Here is a 23,921-nt window from a genome sequence, read left to right as displayed (position 1 = left end):
ATTAATGTTATTTTAAATGTCATTTATTTTTATTTATCATAAAAGTTAAGTGTGTTAGGTGAGTTAACACTTGTATAAATTGACTCAAAGATTGAGTTAAAAATGTATCAACTAAGTTTTTAGTAAAAACTTTTGTGATCCAATACACGACAGGTTGATGAGTCAACTAATTTAAAGATGTGTTTTTTTCATATGAATATTTATTGTAACATACTTGCGATAGATTACTCATTTTGTGCTTTTTATAACAAAATAGCATCATAATTTTATTTAAAAGCAAATATTCACCTTTCTTATTATAATAACAAAGTAATATTTCTAATATATATATATATATATATATATATATATATATATATATATATATATATATATATATATATATATTCTGACATTAAAATGATAGTTGGGTAATAAAAAAATAAATTAAAATATATATTTTATAAATATATTAATGTTATTTTAAATGTCATTTATTTTTATTTATCATAGAAGTTAAGTGTGTTGTTGGGTGAGTTAACTTGACTTGTATGAATTGACTCAAAGATTGAGTTAAAAATGTATTAACTAAATTTTTAACGAGTAAAAAGTTTTGTGATCCGATACATGACAAGTTGATGAGTCAACTAATATAAAGATGTATTTTTTTCCGATAAATTACTCATGTTTTTTTATACAATAAAATAAAATTGTTTACCTATCTTATAAAAAATTAATCTACATAACTAATTTGACAAATGAATATATTAAATATTCAGACTATTAAAACATTTTTCAATAACATTACAGTTTCTAAAAATTCAAATGGTCAATCTACTAGAAATAATAAACAATTATAATAAAAAGCTTAGATAAACCATAGTTTTTGATACAGACTAAAAAAATACTTTTTTTTTTTTTAACTTAATTTGGTCAGAAGCTTTTATAAGTGAGGTTGACTCAAATTTTAATCCATTTTAACATATAAGAACTTACATTTTATATTGTTGTAATAAAGGAATACTCATATTTTCTTTATCTTTTGTATAAAGATTTACCATCTTCGTAACAAATCTAATTCTTTTTATATCTTCAATAAAACGGGGCTGAATTTTATCATCTTATTTAAGATCACATTAGTAACTGGAGTAGAATTAAATTCTGAAATATATAAATCTAATAAACCACATACTATAATTACTATATACTAAGTGCAATTTTCCTAAAGAATGACATGTTGGGAAAGGGTAGATTGGGCACACAATTAACAATTGAACTATGGGCATGCGCTGCGGCCTGTGTTTCGGAACTCTTGGGTGGATAGCACACAATACGAGACACGCAATTACAGAGTAAAAAAACAGAGATACATTGCAATTTAATCACACACATTTTACATTACAATTTACATGCTTTTTAAACGACTGCGAACGTTTCACGCAGCCTCCTCAAAACCACAGACAGAGCGAAGGAGAGACAAACCCAACGTAGCAGAACACAGAGAAAGAGGGTCTCATCACTCTCATCTCCAACGCATCATCCTAAGGTCAACCAAACCAACCACAATTTCTAGGGTTTTATTTTCCAATTTTCGCAATTCTTCTTTCAATCACTCTTCTTCTTCTTTCTTCCTTGCTGTTCTGTTCCCTGTAACGTCACCACTACGAGTAGGGCTGTTTCGTCATTCATCTGCATTCGTTGCTTACCATATAACGTTCAATTGCCTTTCTCATTCATCTCGTTGGGGGAAACACTGCTTTTGTTTATTCCAGGTTCGGTGTTTCTTTGCGTACGCTTTACTTGTATTTAATTATTTTCGAGATCTGTTACTGCTATATTTTTAGTTTTCACTCATTGTCAATTGTTATCCTACAGTTTTTTCTTTTGCTTAGTTCGTACGCTTATTGTACCGTTGTTTGTGATCGTACTTGAACTGCATGTATGTACCTTTGGTGTCTAAGAAGCAATTTGAAAATTTCAAATTGGACTTCATTTTTGCTTTACGCGCTGTTAATTTGGTTTGGTGCCGAATATATCGGGGTGATGCATCAATTACTGTCTCCCTCGTCACCTTTGCTATGTGTTAGGTTTGAATGTTGCCATTGTGTGTTTCAGAAGTGTTGGTGGTGATGCATTTGTTGTATAATCATTTTGAGTGCTTGTGAAAATTGGTGTGGCCTTATGTGGTTCCTAAACTTTCTTTATTTGCTTCCGTACAGTTACTGAGTTTCGTACAACGAACGGGCTGCTGAGGCAGGGATTGTCTTGGCTGCCAGATTCTTTCTTTTTATGTTTTATGACTCTGTTGGCTTTTCATTATGAGTGGCGCACCTAAGAGATCCCATGAAGAGTCTGTTCATCCATCTTCGAAGCACCCGCATGAAGATTTGGGTACGTATTCGAAGTTGGTCTCATCATCAGTTTCAAATGAGTACCACAGGCCTTATGATATAAATCAGGACTCACGAGTGGCAAAAGCACCCCGGACTGAATTTCGTGATGCAGATAAACGATCTCCCCTTCATCCTGTGTATCGTATGTCGTCATCTTTAAATGACTCTCATGTAGATCATCCTACTGGTCCTGAGAGCAGGACAGAATCGAGGGATGCCAAGGATAGTAGAGACATCCGGTTTGAGAATCGTGATGCAAAGACAGAAAAGAAGGAATTGTATGGTGAAGCAAGAAGGGATCCTCCAAGTGCTAAGAGTGAAAAGGATGTACGTGTAGAAGGCAAAGGAGATGACAACAAGGATATTAGGCATGATCGAGATAGTCATAGTGATCTAAAAGGTGACATCAAGACAGATAAAGATGGTTATAATGTGGTTGGCATCCACTTGAACTGGAAAGATTCAAAAGAGTACCATCGAGGAAAAAGATATTCTGATGCTCCTAGTGGGAGTTTGGACACATGGCAAATGTTACGTGGAAATACACAAGGTTCAGTTGAGGTTGGGAAGGAGAGTACAACAACTGAAGAAAGGGATTATGTGGAAGCTCATGAAGCTGTTGCAGAGAACAAAGTTGATCCTAAAGGCGATGACAGAACTAAAGAGAAAGATAGAAAGAGGAAGGATGTGAAGCATCGGGACTGGGGAGATAGGGAAAAAGAAAGAAGTGATCGTAGAAACAGTACACAAGTTAGCAGTAGTATTGGTGACTGCAAAGAACCTGCCAAGGAAGATAGAGATGTAGAAAGGTTAGAGAGGGAGAAAAAAGATCTTCCAAAAGAGAAAGAAAATTTAAAAGAGAGGGAAAAAGATCAAATGAAGAGGGAATTGTGGAATGGAATGGAGAAAGAGGTTTCAAATAACGAGAAGGAACCTGCTGATGGATTGGCCAAACTTCCTGAACATGGAAGTCTGTTACCAGAGCAGCAGAAACAAAAGGATGTTGATAGCTGGAAAAATGTAGACAAAGAAGCTAGAGAGAAAAGAAAAGAAAGGGAGGCTGATTTAGAAGGAGACAAGTCTGATAAGCGAAGTAGGTGCCTTGACAAGGAATCAAATGATGGGTGTGCTGATGGAGAAGGGGTGATGGAGAAGGAGAGAGAGGCCTATAATTATAGCAGTCAGCACCGCAAGAGGATACAACGATCTAGAGGGAGCCCTCAGGTGCCTAACCGGGAGCCTCGTTTCAGATCCCGTGCCCAAGACAATGATGGGTATTTTCATCCTCTACCTTTCTTGGTTTTTTCAATGCTTGCGAATTTGATGATCCAGCATGTATCTTTTAATTATCTTCTGAAGTGTTTGTGTTAATTTTAATTTAAACCATTTGTTTCAGTTATACAAGTTGAAGCTTCATAATTCTGTTTGTTAGAAATTCTGTGTCTCAATTGATTGAATCCTATTTCTATGATGTTTTTAGTTAAGGTCTTTCATACCATATTTTTCTTTTTAGTGATCATATCTAGCTATATGTTTTGCAGGTCTCAAGGTATGGCGTCATTTTGTTTCAGTGGCTTGATTTAATGTAAGACTACCGAATTTGTACCTTCATGAAATAATGCAGGTTTTAGCGGATTCCTATTATTAACCCTTTGCTTTATATTTTATGATTTATTCTCTTCTTTCATATTTATGCATTTCGATTACACTTATTTCTTAATTTGTTATTTGATGTGAAGTTGTTATCATTTACTTACTAGTCTATTATTGATACATGATACTACATGTCTACGGAATCGAGAAAGTTAGAGTTTGATGTTTCTGCGATTTTCCTTTGCATGTCCACTATATATAATTTATTGTATTTCAGGTAAAATAGAAGTCTCTTCTGTTGTTTACAAAGTTGGTGAAAGCATGCAAGAGCTGATAAAATTGTGGAAGGAATATGAATCATCTCAATCTCAAATAGAAAAAAATGGTGAAAGCTCTAATAATGGCCCCACTCTGGAAATTCGGATACCTTCTGAACATGTCACGGCTACAAACCGCCAAGTAAGCTTTTTTTGTTCATTTTATAAAATTGAATAATGCTGTGTCTTCATTTTCTTTTTTTGTAAGGGGAGGGTAGTAGAGATTGTGTTGGGGGTGGCTTTCTTTTTTATTACAATTACTATTATTCTTCCTGCTTATTTGCTGCAAAATCTTTGTTGTTTTTGGTTTTCTCCTGATTTATTTTTTGCATATCTGATGTTTGTATACTTGTACATTACACCATGAAAGAAAGTGTTTATGATCTTATTATTTTCGTACTTTTATTTTTGTATGTTCCTTATATTTTATTTTGTTTTCCCTTGGCTGTATGTTATGCTTGATGATGCAATAAATATAACGTTTACAGTCCATTTATAAATTTTGTAAAGTTCTTTACATCTTGCAGATTCCTTCTTTCCATTAACATAAAATTGTTGAAATATTAAAATACCGGTTTTAACTTTTTATCATTCAACCCTTTTGCTACTACCATATGGATCCCTGTAACTGTGACTTGAACTTTAGTTAGCAATTTTCCACAATTATCAAGTTCATTCTGGAAACTATTGGATGCCTTTATACAGAGCTGGCTTGTTGAAAAGTTGTAAATGCTCATATCTGCTCTTTGATATGGTTTCACTTCAATAATCAAAGGTTTCATTCTCTATTTTTGAACACTCAGAATTTTGAAATTTATGTTAGTTTTGAGTTTCTGAAAGGTCACTGTTGCCCTTTGTTCCTGAAGAAAGTAAGGATTACATAAACTATTTTGTAGTGTGTATATACTTTGTTAAAGAAACAATATAAATGATTGGTTTACTATTGCGATGGTCAAGGTGTTGACCATATATGAATTGCTGTTTACTATGGTATTGGGTATCATTATTATATTGTATTATCTTTAAAGTAATTGCTTATTGAGAAGTGGTTCAATTTATTTGAAAAAGTTGTGAGTTATCTCCTCCTTTTAAATAGAATGATATATGTTCTACTGTTTGAAAATTGTTGAAGCTATAGATATTGTAATACTTATAACTGTGATAAATCCCCCCTATCTACATAACTATTTGGGCCATTACTTTGGTGTTTAGAAGCCTTAATTTAAATTTAGTTCTAAAATTGGAATTCTGAATCCTCCTAGTTCCCTAATTGTTTTTCTTTTTAATTTTGCAAATTTAGCTGTCAATTTTCTTAAATAACATTGTTTCTAATTCTTTCATGATCTAATCTAGCCTCTGTTAAACTTTAGAGTTAAAATTTTTTAAAATGTTGTTTGTCTATTCATCCAGGATGCTCTGAGACATCAATATCCATATTCTGCCAATTATCTGGTACCTCTTGATTTATTCAAATCTTCTGTTTCTTCCATAGTAACACCTGTCTGTATGTGAGACTGTGATTGTTTTTTGGTCAAGTGACGGTGCCCTAACTTATAGATGTCCTTAAAAAATTAAGAGTTAAAAAACCCTTGCTTTTGCTTGCTAGAGTATTTTTACAACCAAACAATTGCAAGCCTGAACTTTTCTATTGATCTTGAAATGTTTTCAATATGTAAGCCTTCCTGTACTTCTATATCCTATAGCATGTTTTTATTACACTGAGCAGTTGAAAGATTGATGGTGATTAGGATACCTGATTTTTCAACTATACCACTCTATGCCTTAGCCTTCAGATAAAAATTAATCTTCCTTTTGGAGAAAGAAACTAGTAAGTAATGCATTATTGAAAACTGGATCAGTGTGGCTGGTTTGGCCCAAACAAAGGGACTTCTAAGTCCAGTCTGACCATCTGTGAATAACTAGTGAGCCAAGACTAGTTGAAATTCCTTTGAACTATAGTTGAAACTATGGAGTTTGTCCATGGGGCTGAACTGAGCAAAAAGCTTTCATTTTTTAGCTTTTATTATTAACATCTGAGACTGGGTGACTTCTGGTAGCATTATTGAAAACTAATATATGCATTATAGTTTGGAATGAAGATTATATTTTGAAAATCATGCTTTTTAAAGTGAATGAGTTAATTTTGTTTAACAATAACTTTTAGAATGTTTTTCGATTAAAAATGGATTAGTCCTAACTCGATTCCAAAGGCTAGCTTAACCCTTATAAAAAAATATTTTGGTCATATTCTTAGTCAATGCTGGACATCTTAACAACCCCCACCCAGTACCAAGTGCCGACATATTGAGTGTGTATGTTTGCGTGGCTGGACATCTATAGGTGGCCTAACTCATTTATGAGTAGATAGGCTCTAATACTACCATATGAGAAATGGGTTAGGAAAGCTGATTAAGGGGGAAGTATTTTGGCCCTAATTTCAAATTGATGAAGGAAAATAACTTCTTAACAGTCTATTTGTTTCAAAATATATGTTGTATCTGAAAAATATGTCATTTTGTCCGTTTCTTTAGAAAACCAAGAAGGTGTTGAATATCTTTCCTTGAATTTAATCATTGTCCTTTTATATGAGGGCAAAAGCCTTATCCCAATGGCAAGTTTGCTGTCCTTGATCTTCTGGGTTCAGACCCTGACAACAGCCTCTGCTTGTGGGAATAAGGCTACATCTGTCTACCCTTCCTAAATCCCACAAGGTTGGAGCCTCGTGCACTGGATTGCCCTTTAATTTTTGTCTTTCATATCTCCACTGTGTGGTATGAGAGAACATTTGGGAGCATTGTTTGGGATACTCTTGTGCAAAACCTTAAGTGACAGATATTTTTGAAATAGAGACATATTTAATTAGCCATTTTGATAAAATATAATAATATACATGACTGATTTGTATTTCTAGACATGGAAGAAAAGCCCATGCATAGAAGCATTAAACTAAAGAATGTTGAAATGTTTTTTTTTTCTTCCTACTTGTAATCGCTTTTTCTTTTCCATCTGCTTTTTGTGGATCTGGGAGCATTTTGTTTGATGTTAATGTTTTTGGCGAAATGAGTTTTCCTTTTGCTTCTTTGCCCTTTCTTCTGTACAATTTTAAATCCAAAACAGGATACCATTTATTTTCTATAGATGCTATCCATGTCTTGAGAATTACATTATTATATTCAGGTCAGAGGTGGCCAGCTTTGGGGGACTGATGTGTACACATATGATTCAGATCTTGTTGCTGGTATGTCTCTTTATAAAGCATATGCATTAGCATTTTCTTATAACTGACAGACCACTTGTCTGACAATAGTCTGGATATCACAATTTTTTTGCACCTGCACAGTTCTCATGCATACAGGTTACTGTCGCCCAACAGCATCTCCACCTCCTATGGCCATACAAGAGTTGCGTGTGACTGTTCGTGTGCTACCTCCTCAAGATTGTATGTCCTTACAGCTTGTCTTTACTTATTTTCAAAACCATCGTGTTCCCTCAAGATGGCTTTTCAGAAAAGATATTTAGATCTAGGTTCTAGGTTGCTTCTCGACAAGTTTTGCTCACGTTTTTAGTATTTAAAACTTAAGTTTGTTATTAAACTGTTTTAAAAGGTTTATGATTGAGTTATTCTTTTCAAATAATTAAATATGGATCTAAATTCTAGAACAATCAAGCTGAATTTGTCTCCTTCGTCCCCTAAAATTTGGTCAGACGTATCCTTTAGAACTTTTTATCGTCAAACTCAAATCTACAATCTCCTTTTTTTTGGGGTTGGACTTGATTCTTGTGAACTGAAATCTCTTCTGGGGCAGCACATTCTTGAAACTCATTTAGTTAAATGTGCATAATTATTTTGTTGGAATTTTGTATAATGGGTTATCTTCTTGTGGCAGGCAATTTAGCCATTTGTCAGTTTTTTGGTTTCCTTTTTGTTTTTGTGGCTATGGATACTGCTTTCTTTTGAAGCTTCATTTGAATAATCTAATGATGGTAATTATGTATATAATATCAGGCTATATTTCTACACTGAGAAACAATGTACGTTCCCGTGCTTGGGGTGCAGCAATTGGCTGTAGTTATAGAGTTGAGCGGTGTTGCATCGTGAAGGTAGTATCAGAATCCCTGCAAAGTCTCCTTTTGTCCTTTGCAATTTTCAACTCGTGAAGTTATCTGAGTTGTTGTAGTTTCATATGTTTAATGTTGTCATGTAATCTACTTCATTATTTTCCATAGCAAATATAATGTCCGTTTATTAAATTGGATCTCTTCTGTTTCTAGAGAATCAGAGTTTTGTTTGAATGCTTTAGTTCTGGTTTTATAACACGTTAAACTTCCTAATGAGGATATATTTTGGTGGGAAGAAGTTGTTGAGCTTAAATGGGTTTGTACGTCTACCATTAACATCTTCTTTGTGCAAAAGTTTACATGGAAATATCTAAATATTTTTTACTGGTTGAACCTGGTACCTATCAATATTAAAACTTTAACTGCTCATTTTGTTGCTCTTCAGAAAGGAGGTGGAACCATTGATCTTGAACCTTGCCTTACACATACATCAACTATTGAACCCACCCTTGCTCCAGTGACTGTTGAGAGGACGATGACTACCAGGGCTGCAGCTTCGGTTTGTCCATCATCTTATAATAAAAAAAAACTGACCACAAAATTTAATTAGTAATTATAATTTTAGATTATGATCCATGCGTGCCTACTTTATTTATGTTGGCTAGTTTGATTTCATTTTTTTTTGTTTGCTTAATATTTTGTTTCTGCTTTGACCATATATGAACTTTCTGACTCGTGCATTTTTTTTTAACAATTGTGTTTTATTCATTTCTTTTTCTACCCTACATGGCCCTTTTTGAGTTAAGGTGTTCTTGTTTTAATTTCTGTTGTATTGTCTGTTCAGTAATTAAATTGATTAAATTCTATTTTCTGGCTTCAGTAATTGTGCATTGCTCTGCTGCTTTCTAAATTGATGTATGTTTTTCCTCCGTGAAGTTGGGGAATAGGCGAGATCAGATACTGGAAACCCAAACTGCCTTTTGTTTTTGTAGTGGATTTGTTTTCTTTTGCATCTTCCGGGGAGTTAGCTTTCTATGGGTTGCTAAATACAGAAAGCAGCTATTACCATGGTGTCTATTATTTTTCAGAATGCATTGCGGCAACAAAGATTTGTTCGAGAAGTTACAATACAGTACAATCTCTGCAATGAACCTTGGTACGTGTTAAAGATTTTGACAAAACAAGTAGTAAAATAAATTTTTTATTTTCAAGTATCTAATCTCAAGGGATTATTGCAGTACTCAAGTTATAAAATGTTTATATATTAGTTTCTGTAAAAGTAAATATATTGTTTTAATTAAATTTTAACGAATACTAAAAGATAAAAATATAAAAGTAAAGATAAAAAGATAAGAGATAAAGAAATCAAGCTCTGAACTGAGAATGTTCTTGAACAAATTGAGAGAATGTGACGTGATCAACTATAATATGAAAAGATGTCACGGTTGAATTTCACAAAAACCACCCTTAATGTCAATTACTTAAAAAAGCTTATCTTGGTAAATCTCAATCATATTATCAGCTAATTAAATTATTCAAATAGTAATTATTTAGAGATAAAGATAAAAGAATCAAACTTTGAATTGAAAAGGTTGTTGAACAATTGGTAGACAGAATGTTATGTGATAAATTATAATATAAAGATTTTAGGGTTGAATTTCAAAAAACCACCCGTAATGATATAATTAACTCATTACTTTATTCAGATATCATTTCCTTTAGTAAGTGAACTTAAATTGTTTGATTATAATTTCCAAGAGATTATAATCAAACAATCAATCAACATTATAAAAACAAGAGTTTTTAGAGATACATAATTAAAATCAGTTTATTCCTAGTATTAATTTCAGTTAGGTGTTATTCAAAATATCCCAGATTTAAAACCATTTTTAAATGTCAATTAAATCGCATTTAAACACTAAGTATAGAGGAAAACAATATAATTGAAACAAACCTTTGATGAATTCAAAATCAAATGTTTACATGAGTTGATCTCGATACATCTAATTCTAACAAAATATGGAGTATAGTTACTCATGTTCTCACTTGATGGTCATTTCTGATGACCGAAAGTTGATTCAGAATGAATGCTTGGAGAGATGTTTTTCAATCATGGTTCTAAGAATTTAGGATCTTTTTTGCCCACCAGAAGCTATGTAACACTTCTCCTTTGATTTTCATTTATAAGAATTCTATTGGACCTAAATAAAAGGCATTAATGAGTTTTTTTTTTTTTCACAACATTTTTTATATTGTCCTTTGAAAACTTATCTCTTGACCTAATTTAACCTATTCTATCCCACACTTTCAACAAACCATCAATGTTTCATTTATTAACAACGTTAAAATAAAAAGAAAAATTTTAAAGCAAGCATTTTTTACGATAAAAAGTCCAAAAGCCTAGAATATATGTTCAACAATCATTGTGAAAAACACAATTATCAAGTTTTTGTTTGCAAGGTGTTTAACCTAATTTTGTATGTGTTTGTATAGAAATAATAGAAACTAATATTTTTTTTTCTAAAGTTTGAAAATATCTCAATGTGGATTATATTACAATATCTCTTTTACTAAATTAGGTACCTCACATCCAACATATATTTCAGCTTACTGTGATTACTATATAAACCACTATCTACACTCGTAACTATAACTTATAATTTATAATTCTGTTATGGTCAGGATCAAATATAGTATAAGTATTGTTGCTGACAAGGGTTTAAAAAGGCCACTCTACACATCTGCTCGTCTGAAGAAGGGAGAAGTTTTGTATTTGGAGACACATTTGTCCAGGTATTTTTGATATGGAAGTTCTTGTGCTAAATTGGTATCTGTATTTCAACTGTCACTGCAGCAACTGTTAAACACTTAAATGTCACATGCTACAGGAATGTACTTGAAAATGCAAAAGCATATTGGATGAAATTTCGCTCATATCAGTGTTATTTTCGTGTACAAGTCATGTTTTTTACCATACTGGCTTTTAAATTGTGAAGTTTTGAAGAATCCACGATGATGATCTTGAAAAGTATTATTCCGTTTGAAGATCTTCTAGAAAGTTAAGTTCTTGGTGCTCTTCTAATAATGATTCATTTATTTGTAGATACGAACTTTGTTTTGCTGGAGAGAAGATGGTCAAGGCTACGCCCGCAACTCAGTTGCATGACCCTGCCTCAGAAAAGTCTCAAAATCACCATGCACATTCTGCAAATGGTGAAAAGAATGATTCTGAGAATGTCTTGATTGACGCATTCCGTTGGTCTCGTTGTAAGAAGCCTCTGCCACAGAAAGTGATGCGTACAATTGGCATCCCTCTGCCTCTTGAACATGTTGAGGTATTTCTGAATCACTTTTCATTTATTTCAATTGGGCTGTTCAATAATGTCTTCAGAAATTTTCCCCTGCTTTCTTTTGTAAGTTCCATTGATGTTATACATTATTGTTTGTTGTTAGTAGCCTCCAGCCATTGGGGGTTTGAATTTGGGACCCGGGGGTGTTAAGATCTCCTCCAGTCACTAGTCTTCTGTTTTCAAAGTTAGTATGCATGTTGCATATCTGCTCTCTTGTTTCAGTTTCTCGATAACACAGAAAGCCTTTTTATGTTGGCCTATTGTTAACTCGATATGTTTTGAAATTTTGTAAGCACTATATATAGTGCAGTTCACTTGGTGATCTCGGGTAGTCTTTTCTCTCTTGGTCCTTGTTTGGCTTTCTTCAATTCCTTATGCAAATTCACGCTAATTACAATTGCCATGCTACTCAAAGTACATGCAGAATGCATATTTAAACTTTTCCGTTGTATCATATTTGAAACTCTGAGCTTGCCGTTCAGGTGCTGGAGGAAAATTTGGACTGGGAAGATGTACAATGGTCGCAGACTGGTGTCTGGATTGCTGGAAAGGAATATACCTTGGCACGGGTGCATTTCTTGTCAACGAATTAATTTGCCATAGTTTTGGGAGGTATGGGTGAGTTTGTAAACCTCCTTTTTATGTTTTTTAGGCCCGATAGTGGGATGATATATATATCTATATCTATTTGGAAAGATATTGTGTCGTGTAACTCAAGATGTAGTTTGAGGCATGGCGGTTGGTCTTCAATAAACAAATATTTACACTGTAATTTTTCTCTCAATTCATGCCTCCTTACTGCAACTGTTACTCTTAATGTTTCTTAGAAGTTCAAGGGTTTAACTGTGACACTCCATAAATCGGGCTTTTATACATTGTATTCTGTTACAGTTCATATTTAAAGAAAAAAATCTTGATCTGAGTTGACTAACTGGTTGGACTATTTTTTATAAACATTTTGTTACAAAATGTATACTGTGTTTTTTACTAATGAATTGTATCAACTTTTTGTATTCATTAAATTTTTAATTTTAAGTTCTATAAGTTAATTTTAATTGGAGAAATTTATATTATTTTATTTAAAAAAAATGGAATTTTTTTAAACTAACAATTTCACATTCTGGAGAAATTATATAATATGTTTTCAAGTATGATAACATTTGTCTGTATAATAATCATATTCCCTTTCACTAGAATTTTCTTTGATTTGTGCAGAATTTTGTGAAAGAATAATGTTTGGGTATTCCTATATTTCCTACCTGCATCCTTTGCGTACAGGTAAAAGACAAAAGTATCTTAGTCTTTGTTTAAAAAAATTATTCCTACACCTACATCTCTTGCACGGGTGACTTCAAGTCCTTGCTGTTGGTGTCAACAGAAAATTTTCGCTCCCACCGGCATAAGGTGCTTTAAATAAGTATTTCAAAGTGGATTATCCATAAAAGAATAAAAAAGTATATTTGAGTATAGATTTTTTGGAAAGGAAAATTTGGAATAAATCCGTAGATGAATGAACCCAGTAATATCTTAGGTTAAGCAAATAAAAGTAATTTACACTAAGCCTTCCGGAATGGTTATGATAATGTCCGTCATTCTAAAATCCAAAATGTTGAAGTGTTTGGATTAGGTCTCTTAAAGTAGTAGAGTTCGTTTTTTTTTTGCTCATGTTCCAGGATATTGAACTTTTGTTCCAGAAATGACATTCCTTGAATGTTTAGGTTAGTGTTGTGTGTTTTAGATGAACTGTTATGTATCTTAACAGAATTGACTTGATTTAATTTACATATTTGTGATGGTTGGGACAAGTGCAGTTGAATCTGAAGCTGAAGAACAAGAGAGACCAATTGTTTTTGTACAACGAAAAAGGATGGCGCACATAGTTACATCAATGACTCAGAATGTGTGATAGTTGGAATCACATTAGTTATATTAGGCCATATTAGAGGGTGTGTAAATATTATTGCATATGTCAATCATAGATAAATTTACACTTAGATTAACTTAGATCAACTTTGGTGTGATGAGATTAAACGAGCTTGGAAGGAAAAGAGACACCTCAATGAGACTTTACAAGGAATATGGTCCAAACAAACAAAACAAGAAAAGAAAACAGAGAGAAAGAAGAAATAAAGGAATCATACTAGAGAAGGATGACAAAAGGAAACAAAAGAAACTTGAAAAGGAGATTAGAAAACGAAACAATCTTTGCAAAAATTATAAAATCTTTGTTTTTATATACGAAATATTCTAGAAGGATCTAGAAGACTCTAATTTGTTCAAGAAATATACATGAACTGATAGGACTGCTCAGTAGTTAAGTTAGTGTATGAACCTAACTATCTAATGAATGTTGAAAATTTCTTTAACCTTCATTATTGTATCTCACACCATTGATGGGTTATATTTCCTCTTAGTTGTGGTTGTTTTACCTTTTTACCCATCTTGAGAAGCTTTTTGAACGTTTATTCTCTTGTAAAAAAGGTTTTCTCATAAATAAAACACTCTAGAATTTGAATGAAATAAGATTTTTTATGAGATTTTGATATCTTAAGAGGTTGATATTCTTTACTTGGACTCTCATCTTAGAGAATATGTTACAATAAATACGTTACATGTTACAATAAATTTCTAAGTAATGCATGAAAAAACATTATATTCATGCACTTACTAAATATTTGTCTAATCTTTTCCGAAAACATACAACATTCTAAACGTAATTTAATCACTTTTGTCTAATTTTAATCTCAATGATATATCTTATTCTTATGACTTGTAGAAAATTACAATTTTAGTCCATTTTGTATCAATGTTCAAATGGTTTATGATTTTTTCAAATTTGGTGTGAAGAAACCATGGATGATATAGAAAATGTCATATTGAGTTCAGTGGAATATTTGAAGACATCAAGAATTTTTTCAACATTTTAATCATTTGGATGTTGATTTCAATCTATAAGAAAATATGATATGATAACAAATAGACTAAATAAGATATAAAAAAGAAAATAGAAAAACGGTTGTTGTGTAAAAGAAATATTATTCAACGAGATTTGCCATATATATAGAGAAACTTCTCCACAGACACTTTAGGTAGAGAGAAAAAAAATTAATTTCTTTTTCTGTCAAATTAACTTATGGATGAACTAGTTTCAAAATATATTTCTTATTATTTTATTTAAAATTTGTTATTTAATTCTTAAACTAATTTTAACTTACAATTCTCTTTTTTCTTACAGAACTGTTTATGTCCATTGTCTTTTTTTCTTATACAATTTTAACTTACAATTATCTGTTAAACAGACTCTTTAACAGCGAGGCATACATTGTGTTGTATGCAAAACTTTAATGTTAAAAACACAACCTTTCCTGTACGAAGAGCAGTGATAGAAACAATATGAATCAAAGATGGTCATTCCACTGTACGAAAAGCAATATACCCGAAAAGCAACCATCATTCTAATGGTATAAAAATATTATTAAATTATTTATTCTTTACATGATATTTATTCGTACATGAAAGATTACCTCCCATTTGTGAGTGAAAACCAGTTGCTTGTTGACAACCCAAACAGAGAAAATCTTTTCCATAATGCTGTTCTTCAAGAGTACAAAGTTCTCACTTTGAATTGCTATGGTATTGAAGTTAGTAGAGAAACACCATTAAACATAACATACCCTCATAAACATATGTTGTAGCCGTGTCTATTTCCTTCTAAATCTTCGAATAGCACACTGAATGACAGCAGCCACAATGAATACCTGAGTTGAATTCACCTTCTTGTCACAAAAAAAGGAAAAACTCAATCCAAATGTTCAAGTCATGACGTGGGCACATAACGAGTCCAAACAAGCATAGTATTCAGGGAAAGTTCCGAACTTGGTCATCATCAAGGACAACCTTAGTATATGTCTGATGCAGAACATGCCAAACAAGATAAAAAAAAGTGCATAAACTGCAACTCAAATGTGCAAGCTACCAGCTACAGTATCAGTAGCCAGCAGAAGCTGGTACAAGAGGAATGAGTTCCATCTGACTGGTGTGTACCTACAAAGAGAACGAATGTGGCAAAAATTGCATGCCATTCTGATGTATCTGTTTCATACTTTCAGAAAGCATTTCAAATTTCCCATTATGCATAACACAGCAATCCCAACAATAAACTTAATATCATGGGATTGGGGAAACAACATTCAAAATTTCAAAACTATATACATCCCCTCTTCAACCTGCTTGACTGTACAAAATAATTCAATCATTTTCACAAACAATTTCAACTATGGGGGGCACTCAACTTGCACTGCAACCATGGCAACCTCCTCTCACCCTTGAGAGAGATGAAAATCTCACGGGCACTGGAGTTGTTCTCAAACAAATCCAAAGCAAGAAAGTAGAGCTGTTCATCAACACCTTGCAACTCATCCAACACCTTAATGCACTTGCTTATGGAGAACCTGTCCTCATTCTTCAAAATTGCATTGGCCCTCATCTTTGAAGCAGCAGCAATCTCCAGCATGGCATCCACAATGGCATCACCGTTAGCCTTGCGGCTCCGCTTCCGACCACCGGAACCAGACGGCACAACAACCTGATGACGCTTGTGTCCATCCAACATATGCACGTCTTCACCAGAGCCAGAAGAACCATCTTCATCCACATAAGCCATTGCCACTGTAATAAGTAAAATTAATCACATCACCATTCAAAGTTACGGCCATGGTTATCCTAGCTAATTCCCATCGCACAGTACAATTCACCAACAATGGGAGAAACCATCACACCGAGAATTCAAAACCAGAGAAAACAAGGAACCCTGAAGCTAATTCTCACTGAGCGCACAAAGTTCAACAGGCCCAGAATGAAAAGAGAGCATTCTTAATGTACGGGTACGATTACAATGCGATTAAGGAAAAGGAACGAAACATCGTACCGTGTCGCAGCGCGGATTCCACCAGATAGAATAAATAAGCTTTGGGGGAATCGCGATCTTCTTAGAGAGTTGGTCACTGAAAACGCATTAATCAAAGTTCGTACGATGCGTGAAATCACTGCAACTTCGAAAACCCTAACAGGAAGAGGACACCGAAGGAAGAAGACAGCGCTTTTATTCCGTCCTTTTATATTTAAACGGTTATACCAAAAAACTATGTTTTTGTTTTGCTCTTATTTAATAATGTTTTTTTGTTATTCTTTTTACTTGCTGCATTAAAAAAAAATTCTCAAATTTCATATACTATTATAACATTTTATTTTTTAAAAGTTTTTTTTTTCGTTCGAATATCATGCGAATCATTAGTATGAGGGTTAAATAACTTCTTAATTACTTTTAAAATTGATATTTCAACATTCTTTAATGTTTTTATACTTAGCATTTAATAAATATAATGATTTTTTAATACCTACTATGTTACTTTTGAGTTAACACTAATTTACAGTTAATTTTGATAGTATCACAAAATAAAATACTTAACTATATATTAATTAAATAATTAAATGCCATCTTTGTTAATTTAAGAGTAATAAATCATTTTCTAGATCGAATTAATATATTTAATAAATATTCAATTTATTGAAAATTTTCGAAAATACTGAAATATTCCAATATATAAAGTATTAAAAATTTAGTTAACCCATAAGGTCAAACCTCAGAGGCCTGCATAAGTAAAATTAGTTTAATTATTAACCAATGTTTAGCAGCACTAGCACCTATTAACCAACTGGCCTATTAGCTCAGTTGGTTAGAGCGTTGTGCTAATAACGCGAAGGTTGCGGGTTGGAGACCTTCATGGGTCAATTTTTTGTATTTTCCTATTTTTTCTTTCGTGTTATCTTCTTTTTCCTTTCGTGTTATCTCAGAAGGAATCTGTTCTGCACTTAGTTGTTTGTAAGCAGTGATTGAACCTGGTTCAGCTTATGCTTAAAAGTTATTTCACTCTCAGCTAAAGCTGGAGTTGAAGTGTGGTCACAGTAGATGATGCTCCACTCTTCATTGCATATGGAACCAATGTGTTCCTCAGGGTCAGGGGATATATGCTTCACAAAGTGAAAACTTTCTGAAAAGAACCATCTTTCTTTCTTCTCTTGTCTCATTCCTTCTTTCTTTTGTCAAAGGGAACGAATAAATTAACTTCCTTTCAGCTGCTTCAGTTTATATAGTACGGTTCTTTAGCTGATGAAGTTCATTGAATCTGTCAACTCTAGGAACATGTTTTGGCGTCTCCTTTTCTCTTGTTGTAGAAAATAATAGAGTCTTAGAAGAAGTTTCTGTCCCTGTTTTACCAAAATTAAAATTAACCAATCACCTGAAACCTTTGGTGAAAGAGAAGAATAAATGGTTGTGTCACTTCAATATACAAAAGGGAGTTTCTGTCCCTCCTTTAATGAACTTTTTCTCTTACTTTCCTATCTCTTCTTTTTCATCAAGTACAGATGGTTTACTTTTGGAAACTCCAAACACTCAGAGGATTTGGATGCAATGAACTAAACAACGAACACCCGATTAACTTAACCCACTTTTGATCAAATTTAAAACCATTCAAGCATCAAGTTTGTGAATTTTCTTATTTAATCTGTTCCTATTCATTTCTTCTTAAAGTAACTTATCTTAATAGCTTGCAGCTGTCGCACACATTGAATCTCAAAATTATAGTAATAATATAAGAACATTTTTAGTAAGATTAATGGTTTAAAGTTTTGAACCACATTTTCATACAATTTTATTGTTTTAGTAATTTATTTTTGTAATTCTTATAAGCTTAAATATAGTTGTAATTATTCTAAAAATTAACTAGCTTTAATTATTTTCTTCATTTTTTATCTCTATAAAATTTAAAAGTATTGTTTTTAGTCCTTATCAAATATGTGAATCTTAACCTTTATAAAAATAATTTGTTTAATTTATCATTTAATCATTTTAAATTACTATAAATAAATAGCATTGATGTTACATATATGTTAAGAGTTTTCTTTTCTTTTTTTTACGTGACAACCTTTTAAGTGCTATTTATTTGGAGTAGTATATTTGAACACTTTGTTTCACATATAAGTAGTTAATAACTAGTGACATATAATAAAGTTATAAGAAAATGGTGATATTTAATTTATACCAGTTAAAATCAAACTTAAGTTGTTTATATGATATGCTATAACCCATATCAAAGTTGTTCTAAAGTTGATAAGATTACTCAAACATATCTGTTCTAAATTTGGCATCATTAGCAGCATCATCACACACCATCTCAAATTATTAAGTAACTAAAAACTAAGAAAGAGAAGATGATCATCTCAGAATGTAAGAGAAAACACAAACTTTCATTGTATAAATTATGGGTATTAATATAAATTCCATGGTAGTATTAGATAAAAGAATCTATACATGAGTAACTGTCAGCAGCAAAGTGGCATCATTACAGAAGTGAGTTTTGGTAGTAGCATTCTAATTGGATCTAAACAGTGTAGTAGTAGGCTGGGAAAGAATCCCCAACAAAGTCATTCTAACATCAATCAAACTTTTATACAAACTCTTCACTCTTTCCTCAATAATTTCAACCCCATGTTCCAGTTCCCTGCAACTTATCTTCAGTCTCTCAACAGCATATTTCATCTCCTTTTCCCTTTTACCCTTCATCTGCTCCTTCAATTCTCTAGCTGCTGCCTCTGTCTGCATCAACAAAGATGACCAACATCTCCTTCTCTGCATCTTCTTCTTCTTCTTCTCCTTCTTCTCATCACCCCCTTCTGCTTCCTTTGCCAACTCCTCCAACATCCTCAACCAACAACTCGTAGCCTCAGACATCTTCATCAGGGGCAACCCACGTTTTGGATCAAACGATAGACCAAGCTCAACAACCCTGCAGGACATCAAGGCCATGGCTTTAGACCCACACATAACCTCACTCAGTTCGCTTTCATGACACAGCTTTTGCCGCAACATCTTCTTCAAACAAGACTCGCGCTGGTTCTCCATTGCTCTGCACCTCTTTTCCATGCTTTCACATGACTCCAAAAGCTCCAAAGCACGAGTTGTTGTAGGCTTTGCAGCACCTCCCCTATCAGCCAAACGCAAAACCACCCTCAATGACTCCACGTACTTGTTGATGTCTCCCATTTTGTCCATGAAATAATTGCATGCATCGAGAATCTCAACGTTGTCTTCTAGGTACTTGTCAACAGCACCACGATCAGCACAGTCTCTGTAACAGATTTTCACGAGAGAATCCGAGGCTATTTTCTGTGTGGTGATGGCAGCATCAAGCAACTGGGGCAGCCCAACTTCGCTTTGTGACCGGAGGGTGTCGAGCTCCGCCGCAAGTTCCCGGTCGAAGCGGGTTTTCTGCGGCAAAGGTGCGACCTTAGCCGGAGCTTTTTGCTGAAGGTGGCGAATGGGAAGGCCCCTTAGGATGGTTGGTGCTCTCATAATTGGTGTGCACAAGAAAGAACAATAGTTGGTAGAAAGGTTTTCGTTGAAGAGATGCATGCACATACAAGTTGAGGAATTGATAAGGTGGTGCAATATATTTATAGAGAGAAGAAAAAGACATGTGTGAATATGAGATTGATACTGATATATATATAAGGTGGGTTCTAGCTGCAACTGATATGAAGCAATGCCGTTGAAAGGGGTGTGGAGGGGTCCACTTCAATTCTCTTTTAATTTGCGGTGAACCAAATAATTGGAAGACAACGGTGCTTCTTTTGTTTTGTTTTTTAGTTTTGGTGAAAGTGAAATAGCTGTAATGAGAGTGCGTGGTGGATGAGAACACTACCACGTCACTCTCATGGACCCGCTTCTCTTCACCAATGTGCCTTTGCTTCCAATTATTGGGACACACTCTTGCATCACGATAAACCTAAGGTGCCACAAATTATTAGAACCCCAGAATACCCTGGTTACTATATGCTTATACAACATAATAATTAAGTAGTTTAACGTCAAAGCCTCTTGTAAAATATTTTCAACTGATAGTGTTTTTTTGCATTATAATATATTCGAAATGAGTTGCTGAGAGGAAAAGAATACATCACTGAGACGAATATGGAATATACTTTGAGAATGGTAGGCGCATAGCAAACTCTAACAGATGAATACTATAATAGGTGAAGGATCAAGTTTGCAGGATTTTGCTCAAGATACATAATGGAAATCGTATAATGAGAAACTTTTTATATGGTGTCAGAATGATATAAAACTGCATGTTGCAGATGTAGGCATAAATTGATTTTTAACAATGTTTTTTGTTTTTAAATTTTTAATTTAGAAATTCACTTTTCTTTTTATTTTATATTTTCAATCATTTCCTCAGGAGCAGTAAATCATAAATGTTTTATCGTAGACATAAGAAAACTCACAAATAAAATTAGATAATGTTTCTGTAATTAAATAATCCCTAAAAAGTTGGTGTGGACAAAGTTGGGCAACTCACTCAGACATAGTCAGCGGTGGAACCCTCCACATTTCATGCACCACGAATCTAACATTTGCTTACATTGTCCCTTTGTTCGCCACGTTTTATATTGATTTATATTTTATGTATGATATTTATCTTGAGAGAATCTTTGATAAAAAAAAGTTGTTAGAAAATGTCCTAAAAATTGTTACACTCAAAATCTATTTCCGGATAAAATTGAACAAAATAACAAAGCTCCGTCTTTCTCGTATATTTTTTAACCGAAAAATGCAAGAAATAAAACTTCAGGGTTTTCTGTTAGGTCCTTAAATGAAATCTTCTTTCTTCGAAACAAGAATGTATAAATGTCAAAAGAAAACTAACTTAGGTCACTATAACATACATTTTCAGTTAAAGTGACTGAAATTAATTTCAGTAAAATCACACTTGACAGTTTATAAAAACCAGTAATATACACTAAACAGAGGTCGGTGCTTTCTTTTTTCCAAAATCATGAAAACTGAAACAATTATGGAAAGATGTTGAAGGAATCCTTCTGCATTTGTGTAGTAGCAAGTAAGAGTAAGTTCATATATATATATATATATATATATATATATATATATATATATATATATATATATATATATATATATATATATATATATATATATATATATATATCAGTATGATGCACATATAATTGAAGCTATCAGGTTCTAAGTACAACAGTTTGTACAACAGGGTATACAAGGGACTAATGCATGCATGTGAATTTTAAAAATGGATTCTGAACATTTGTGGATCTGAATTAAGATTCGCAAACCCATCTGCATCATATATACAACTATTGCCAAATCTTCTAACCCTTTTGTTTCAGCTTCTGCAGCTGCAAGATTTTCTTATTAGTTTCCATGCACTTTTTCTCTCTGTTGCTTATTCATGAGTTTTATATTAAGTGAGGTATCTTATGAGTGATATCATATGATCATAAGTTTAACAAATCCAGAAACCTATAGCGATTTAATCTTTTTACAGAATGATAATTCACAATTAACAATAATTAACAATCTTTGATTATGGGGATGTGTTTTATATTAAACATTTCACAAATGCTACTTTTGAAATTTTATAAATGTGTTCTATTTTTTATCCTGATGGAATCCAATAACTTTAATCCCTATGCATGGAAAATTTTGAACGTTGATTATATGAATGAATGATAATTGAGAAGGGAATAAAAATTTGCAATAATTAAGTATTAGAACTTAGAAAGTTGTAATAAAACAAATGCATGCCATAATACACCATAATTGTAATTGATTCAATGGACCTGTCGTACAGCAATACGTACAAAAATATTTATGCATTGGTACTAACTGGAAAGATGCATGTATGTGAAAATTCTTAATTTGTCTCATTAATGGCAATTAATAATGCACCATACAAATTAAATGGGAAGTGTTCCAAATATATGACAACAACATTAAAGAATGCTTCTGGCATGGACATTAATCAAGTGAGGGTATTAAGATCTCAATTGAAGTTGAAAGAGCAATGATGGGAGTGGCTTACTCAGACATCTAAAAAAAATGGCTTGAACACCATGTTATTGATAGATGTCCAATTTTTTTTTTTTTTCATCGTATATAAAGATATAAGTGATAGCGTTATTTTTTACTTTTTGTTAATGTTAAATTTTGTGAATAAAATAAATTTCTCTATAACTTTTATTTTTGTTTAATTTTCAAATTTATCTTGTTTTTGCATTTTAATTATTTTATGTTTGTTTACCTCTAATCTCTATTTTGAATGTGTGAAATATGTCGATAGGAAACAATTATAGTGGAAGAAAACAAGCTAGAACTTGATTGGACAAAGAAAAAAATGATTTTTAAACAAATACTTACGTCGGAGGGCACTAGAATCGCGCCCAACACTGCAAACATGGAGAAAGGACTCACCCATAAGTATATACTGCCCTGGACCACCCCCGGAAGGCCAAAAAACCACCATTAGACATCAAGCTGACTCACTGGACGAAAATGACAGCCCAAAACTACAGTATTCGAGTCGTTAGGCGAAAATATGGCTCGTCCAGCAAGTTACAAGACAGAGAACATCAATTTTAGGACTCGCTGGGCGAGAATGTAATCGTTAGGCGAGAATATTGACCTTGATAAACGAATATGGTTATTTAATCATGTTTCTACGAGAGTTTTATTTCATTTCTCATTTTGCACGAATAGAAACACCTCGGGTGCTTAGGAGAGGCTCTTGAAGGCTTATAGGGGTGTTGGGAAACTCTCCCTTCTCCTTCTTAGGTCTTCTTCTTCATTCATGAAGGTTTTACCCGGAGAGGATGATGAGTTACGAAATTGGAGGCAGAGATGCAAATGGGAGGAGCAATTGGAGCATGAAACTGTAGTAAAGAACCTTTGGGAGAGAGATTGTTTTTACTTTATGATTCCAATTTCCTCCCCATTCTTCAATTTTGTAAAACCCTGGGTTATCCACTATGGAAAACAATTTTTATTTGTTGAGATTAGAAGTAAAACACAGAATTCTTATAAAACTATGTTGTTAAATATATATGTTTTTCCAGTTCAAGTTAGTGTTTAATTTCCATGCTTCATGCTTGATGTGGATTATTCCCATGCTTGATTTGTGATTCTTGAGGTGTTGGAAAATATCTTTAGAATCTAGACTTGAAATTGAATACCTAATGGATGATTGTATATGAATAAAACTTGGTTCATTAGTAATTTTAGATTCTTGAAACTAATGCATGATTTCACTTGTTGAGGAGTCAAGGGATTGGAACTTGATGAGTGATCATAGGCTCAA

General features: G+C 33.0%; 3 protein-coding genes and 1 long non-coding RNA gene across 5 annotated transcripts; 2 read left to right on the top strand and 2 right to left on the bottom strand.

Annotated features, from left to right (window-relative positions):
• The first annotated feature begins 1,376 nt into the window (after positions 1-1,376).
• On the top strand, positions 1,377-12,501 carry LOC114189711 (uncharacterized). Its single transcript, XM_028078369.2, has 12 exons — positions 1,377-1,751; positions 2,199-3,646; positions 3,914-3,921; positions 4,243-4,424; positions 7,460-7,520; positions 7,623-7,721; positions 8,289-8,383; positions 8,787-8,900; positions 9,430-9,497; positions 11,024-11,134; positions 11,445-11,676; positions 12,174-12,501. The coding sequence occupies exons 2-12, from the start codon at positions 2,298-2,300 to the stop codon at positions 12,282-12,284; spliced, it is 2,430 nt and encodes an 809-aa protein (XP_027934170.2). The 5' UTR covers positions 1,377-1,751; positions 2,199-2,297; the 3' UTR covers positions 12,285-12,501.
• A 465-nt stretch (positions 12,502-12,966) lies between these two features.
• LOC146884838 (uncharacterized) lies at positions 12,967-13,934 on the top strand. Of its 2 annotated transcripts, none has more exons than XR_014996640.1 (2): positions 12,967-13,095; positions 13,503-13,934. It is a non-coding gene; the product is annotated as an uncharacterized LOC146884838 (long non-coding RNA). The 2 variants fall into 2 exon arrangements; XR_014996641.1 differs by lacking the exon at positions 12,967-13,095 and adding an exon at positions 13,103-13,409.
• Positions 13,935-15,124: 1,190 nt separating this feature from the next.
• On the bottom strand, positions 15,125-16,800 carry LOC114190303 (uncharacterized). The gene is made up of 2 exons (XM_028079135.2): positions 16,619-16,800; positions 15,125-16,359 (listed from the first exon to the last, which is right to left on the bottom strand). Exon 2 carries the CDS (start codon positions 16,352-16,354, stop codon positions 15,962-15,964), a length of 393 nt encoding a protein of 130 aa, XP_027934936.1. The 5' UTR covers positions 16,355-16,359; positions 16,619-16,800; the 3' UTR covers positions 15,125-15,961.
• Positions 16,801-19,020: 2,220 nt separating this feature from the next.
• On the bottom strand, positions 19,021-20,227 carry LOC146884837 (uncharacterized). Its single transcript, XM_085675833.1, has one exon. It carries the CDS (start codon positions 20,168-20,170, stop codon positions 19,124-19,126), a length of 1,047 nt encoding a protein of 348 aa, XP_085531959.1. The 5' UTR covers positions 20,171-20,227; the 3' UTR covers positions 19,021-19,123.
• Positions 20,228-23,921: the final 3,694 nt, after the last annotated feature.

The sequence above is a fragment of the Vigna unguiculata genome, chromosome 7 (genome assembly GCF_037176805.1).
Source record: "Vigna unguiculata cultivar grain cowpea cultivar isolate G323 ecotype 2 chromosome 7, ASM3717680v1, whole genome shotgun sequence".
Classification (NCBI taxonomy): Eukaryota; Viridiplantae; Streptophyta; class Magnoliopsida; order Fabales; family Fabaceae; genus Vigna; species Vigna unguiculata.
Note: the sequence above shows the minus strand (reverse complement) of the source record. Positions and strands in the feature narration are given on the sequence as shown.

Excerpts from the sequence above, each read along its gene's own strand:
- LOC114190303 (XM_028079135.2), bottom strand. The coding sequence starts at position 16,354 with ATGGCTTATGTGGATGAAGATGGTTCTTCTGGCTCTGGTGAAGACGTG.
- LOC114189711 (XM_028078369.2), top strand. The coding sequence starts at position 2,298 with ATGAGTGGCGCACCTAAGAGATCCCATGAAGAGTCTGTTCATCCATCT. Across the intron at positions 7,521-7,622 it reads TGATTCAGATCTTGTTGCTG|TTCTCATGCATACAGGTTAC; the intron begins GTATGTCTCTTT and ends GCACCTGCACAG. Across the intron at positions 8,901-9,429 it reads CTACCAGGGCTGCAGCTTCG|AATGCATTGCGGCAACAAAG; the intron begins GTTTGTCCATCA and ends ATTATTTTTCAG.
- LOC146884837 (XM_085675833.1), bottom strand. The coding sequence starts at position 20,170 with ATGTGCATGCATCTCTTCAACGAAAACCTTTCTACCAACTATTGTTCT.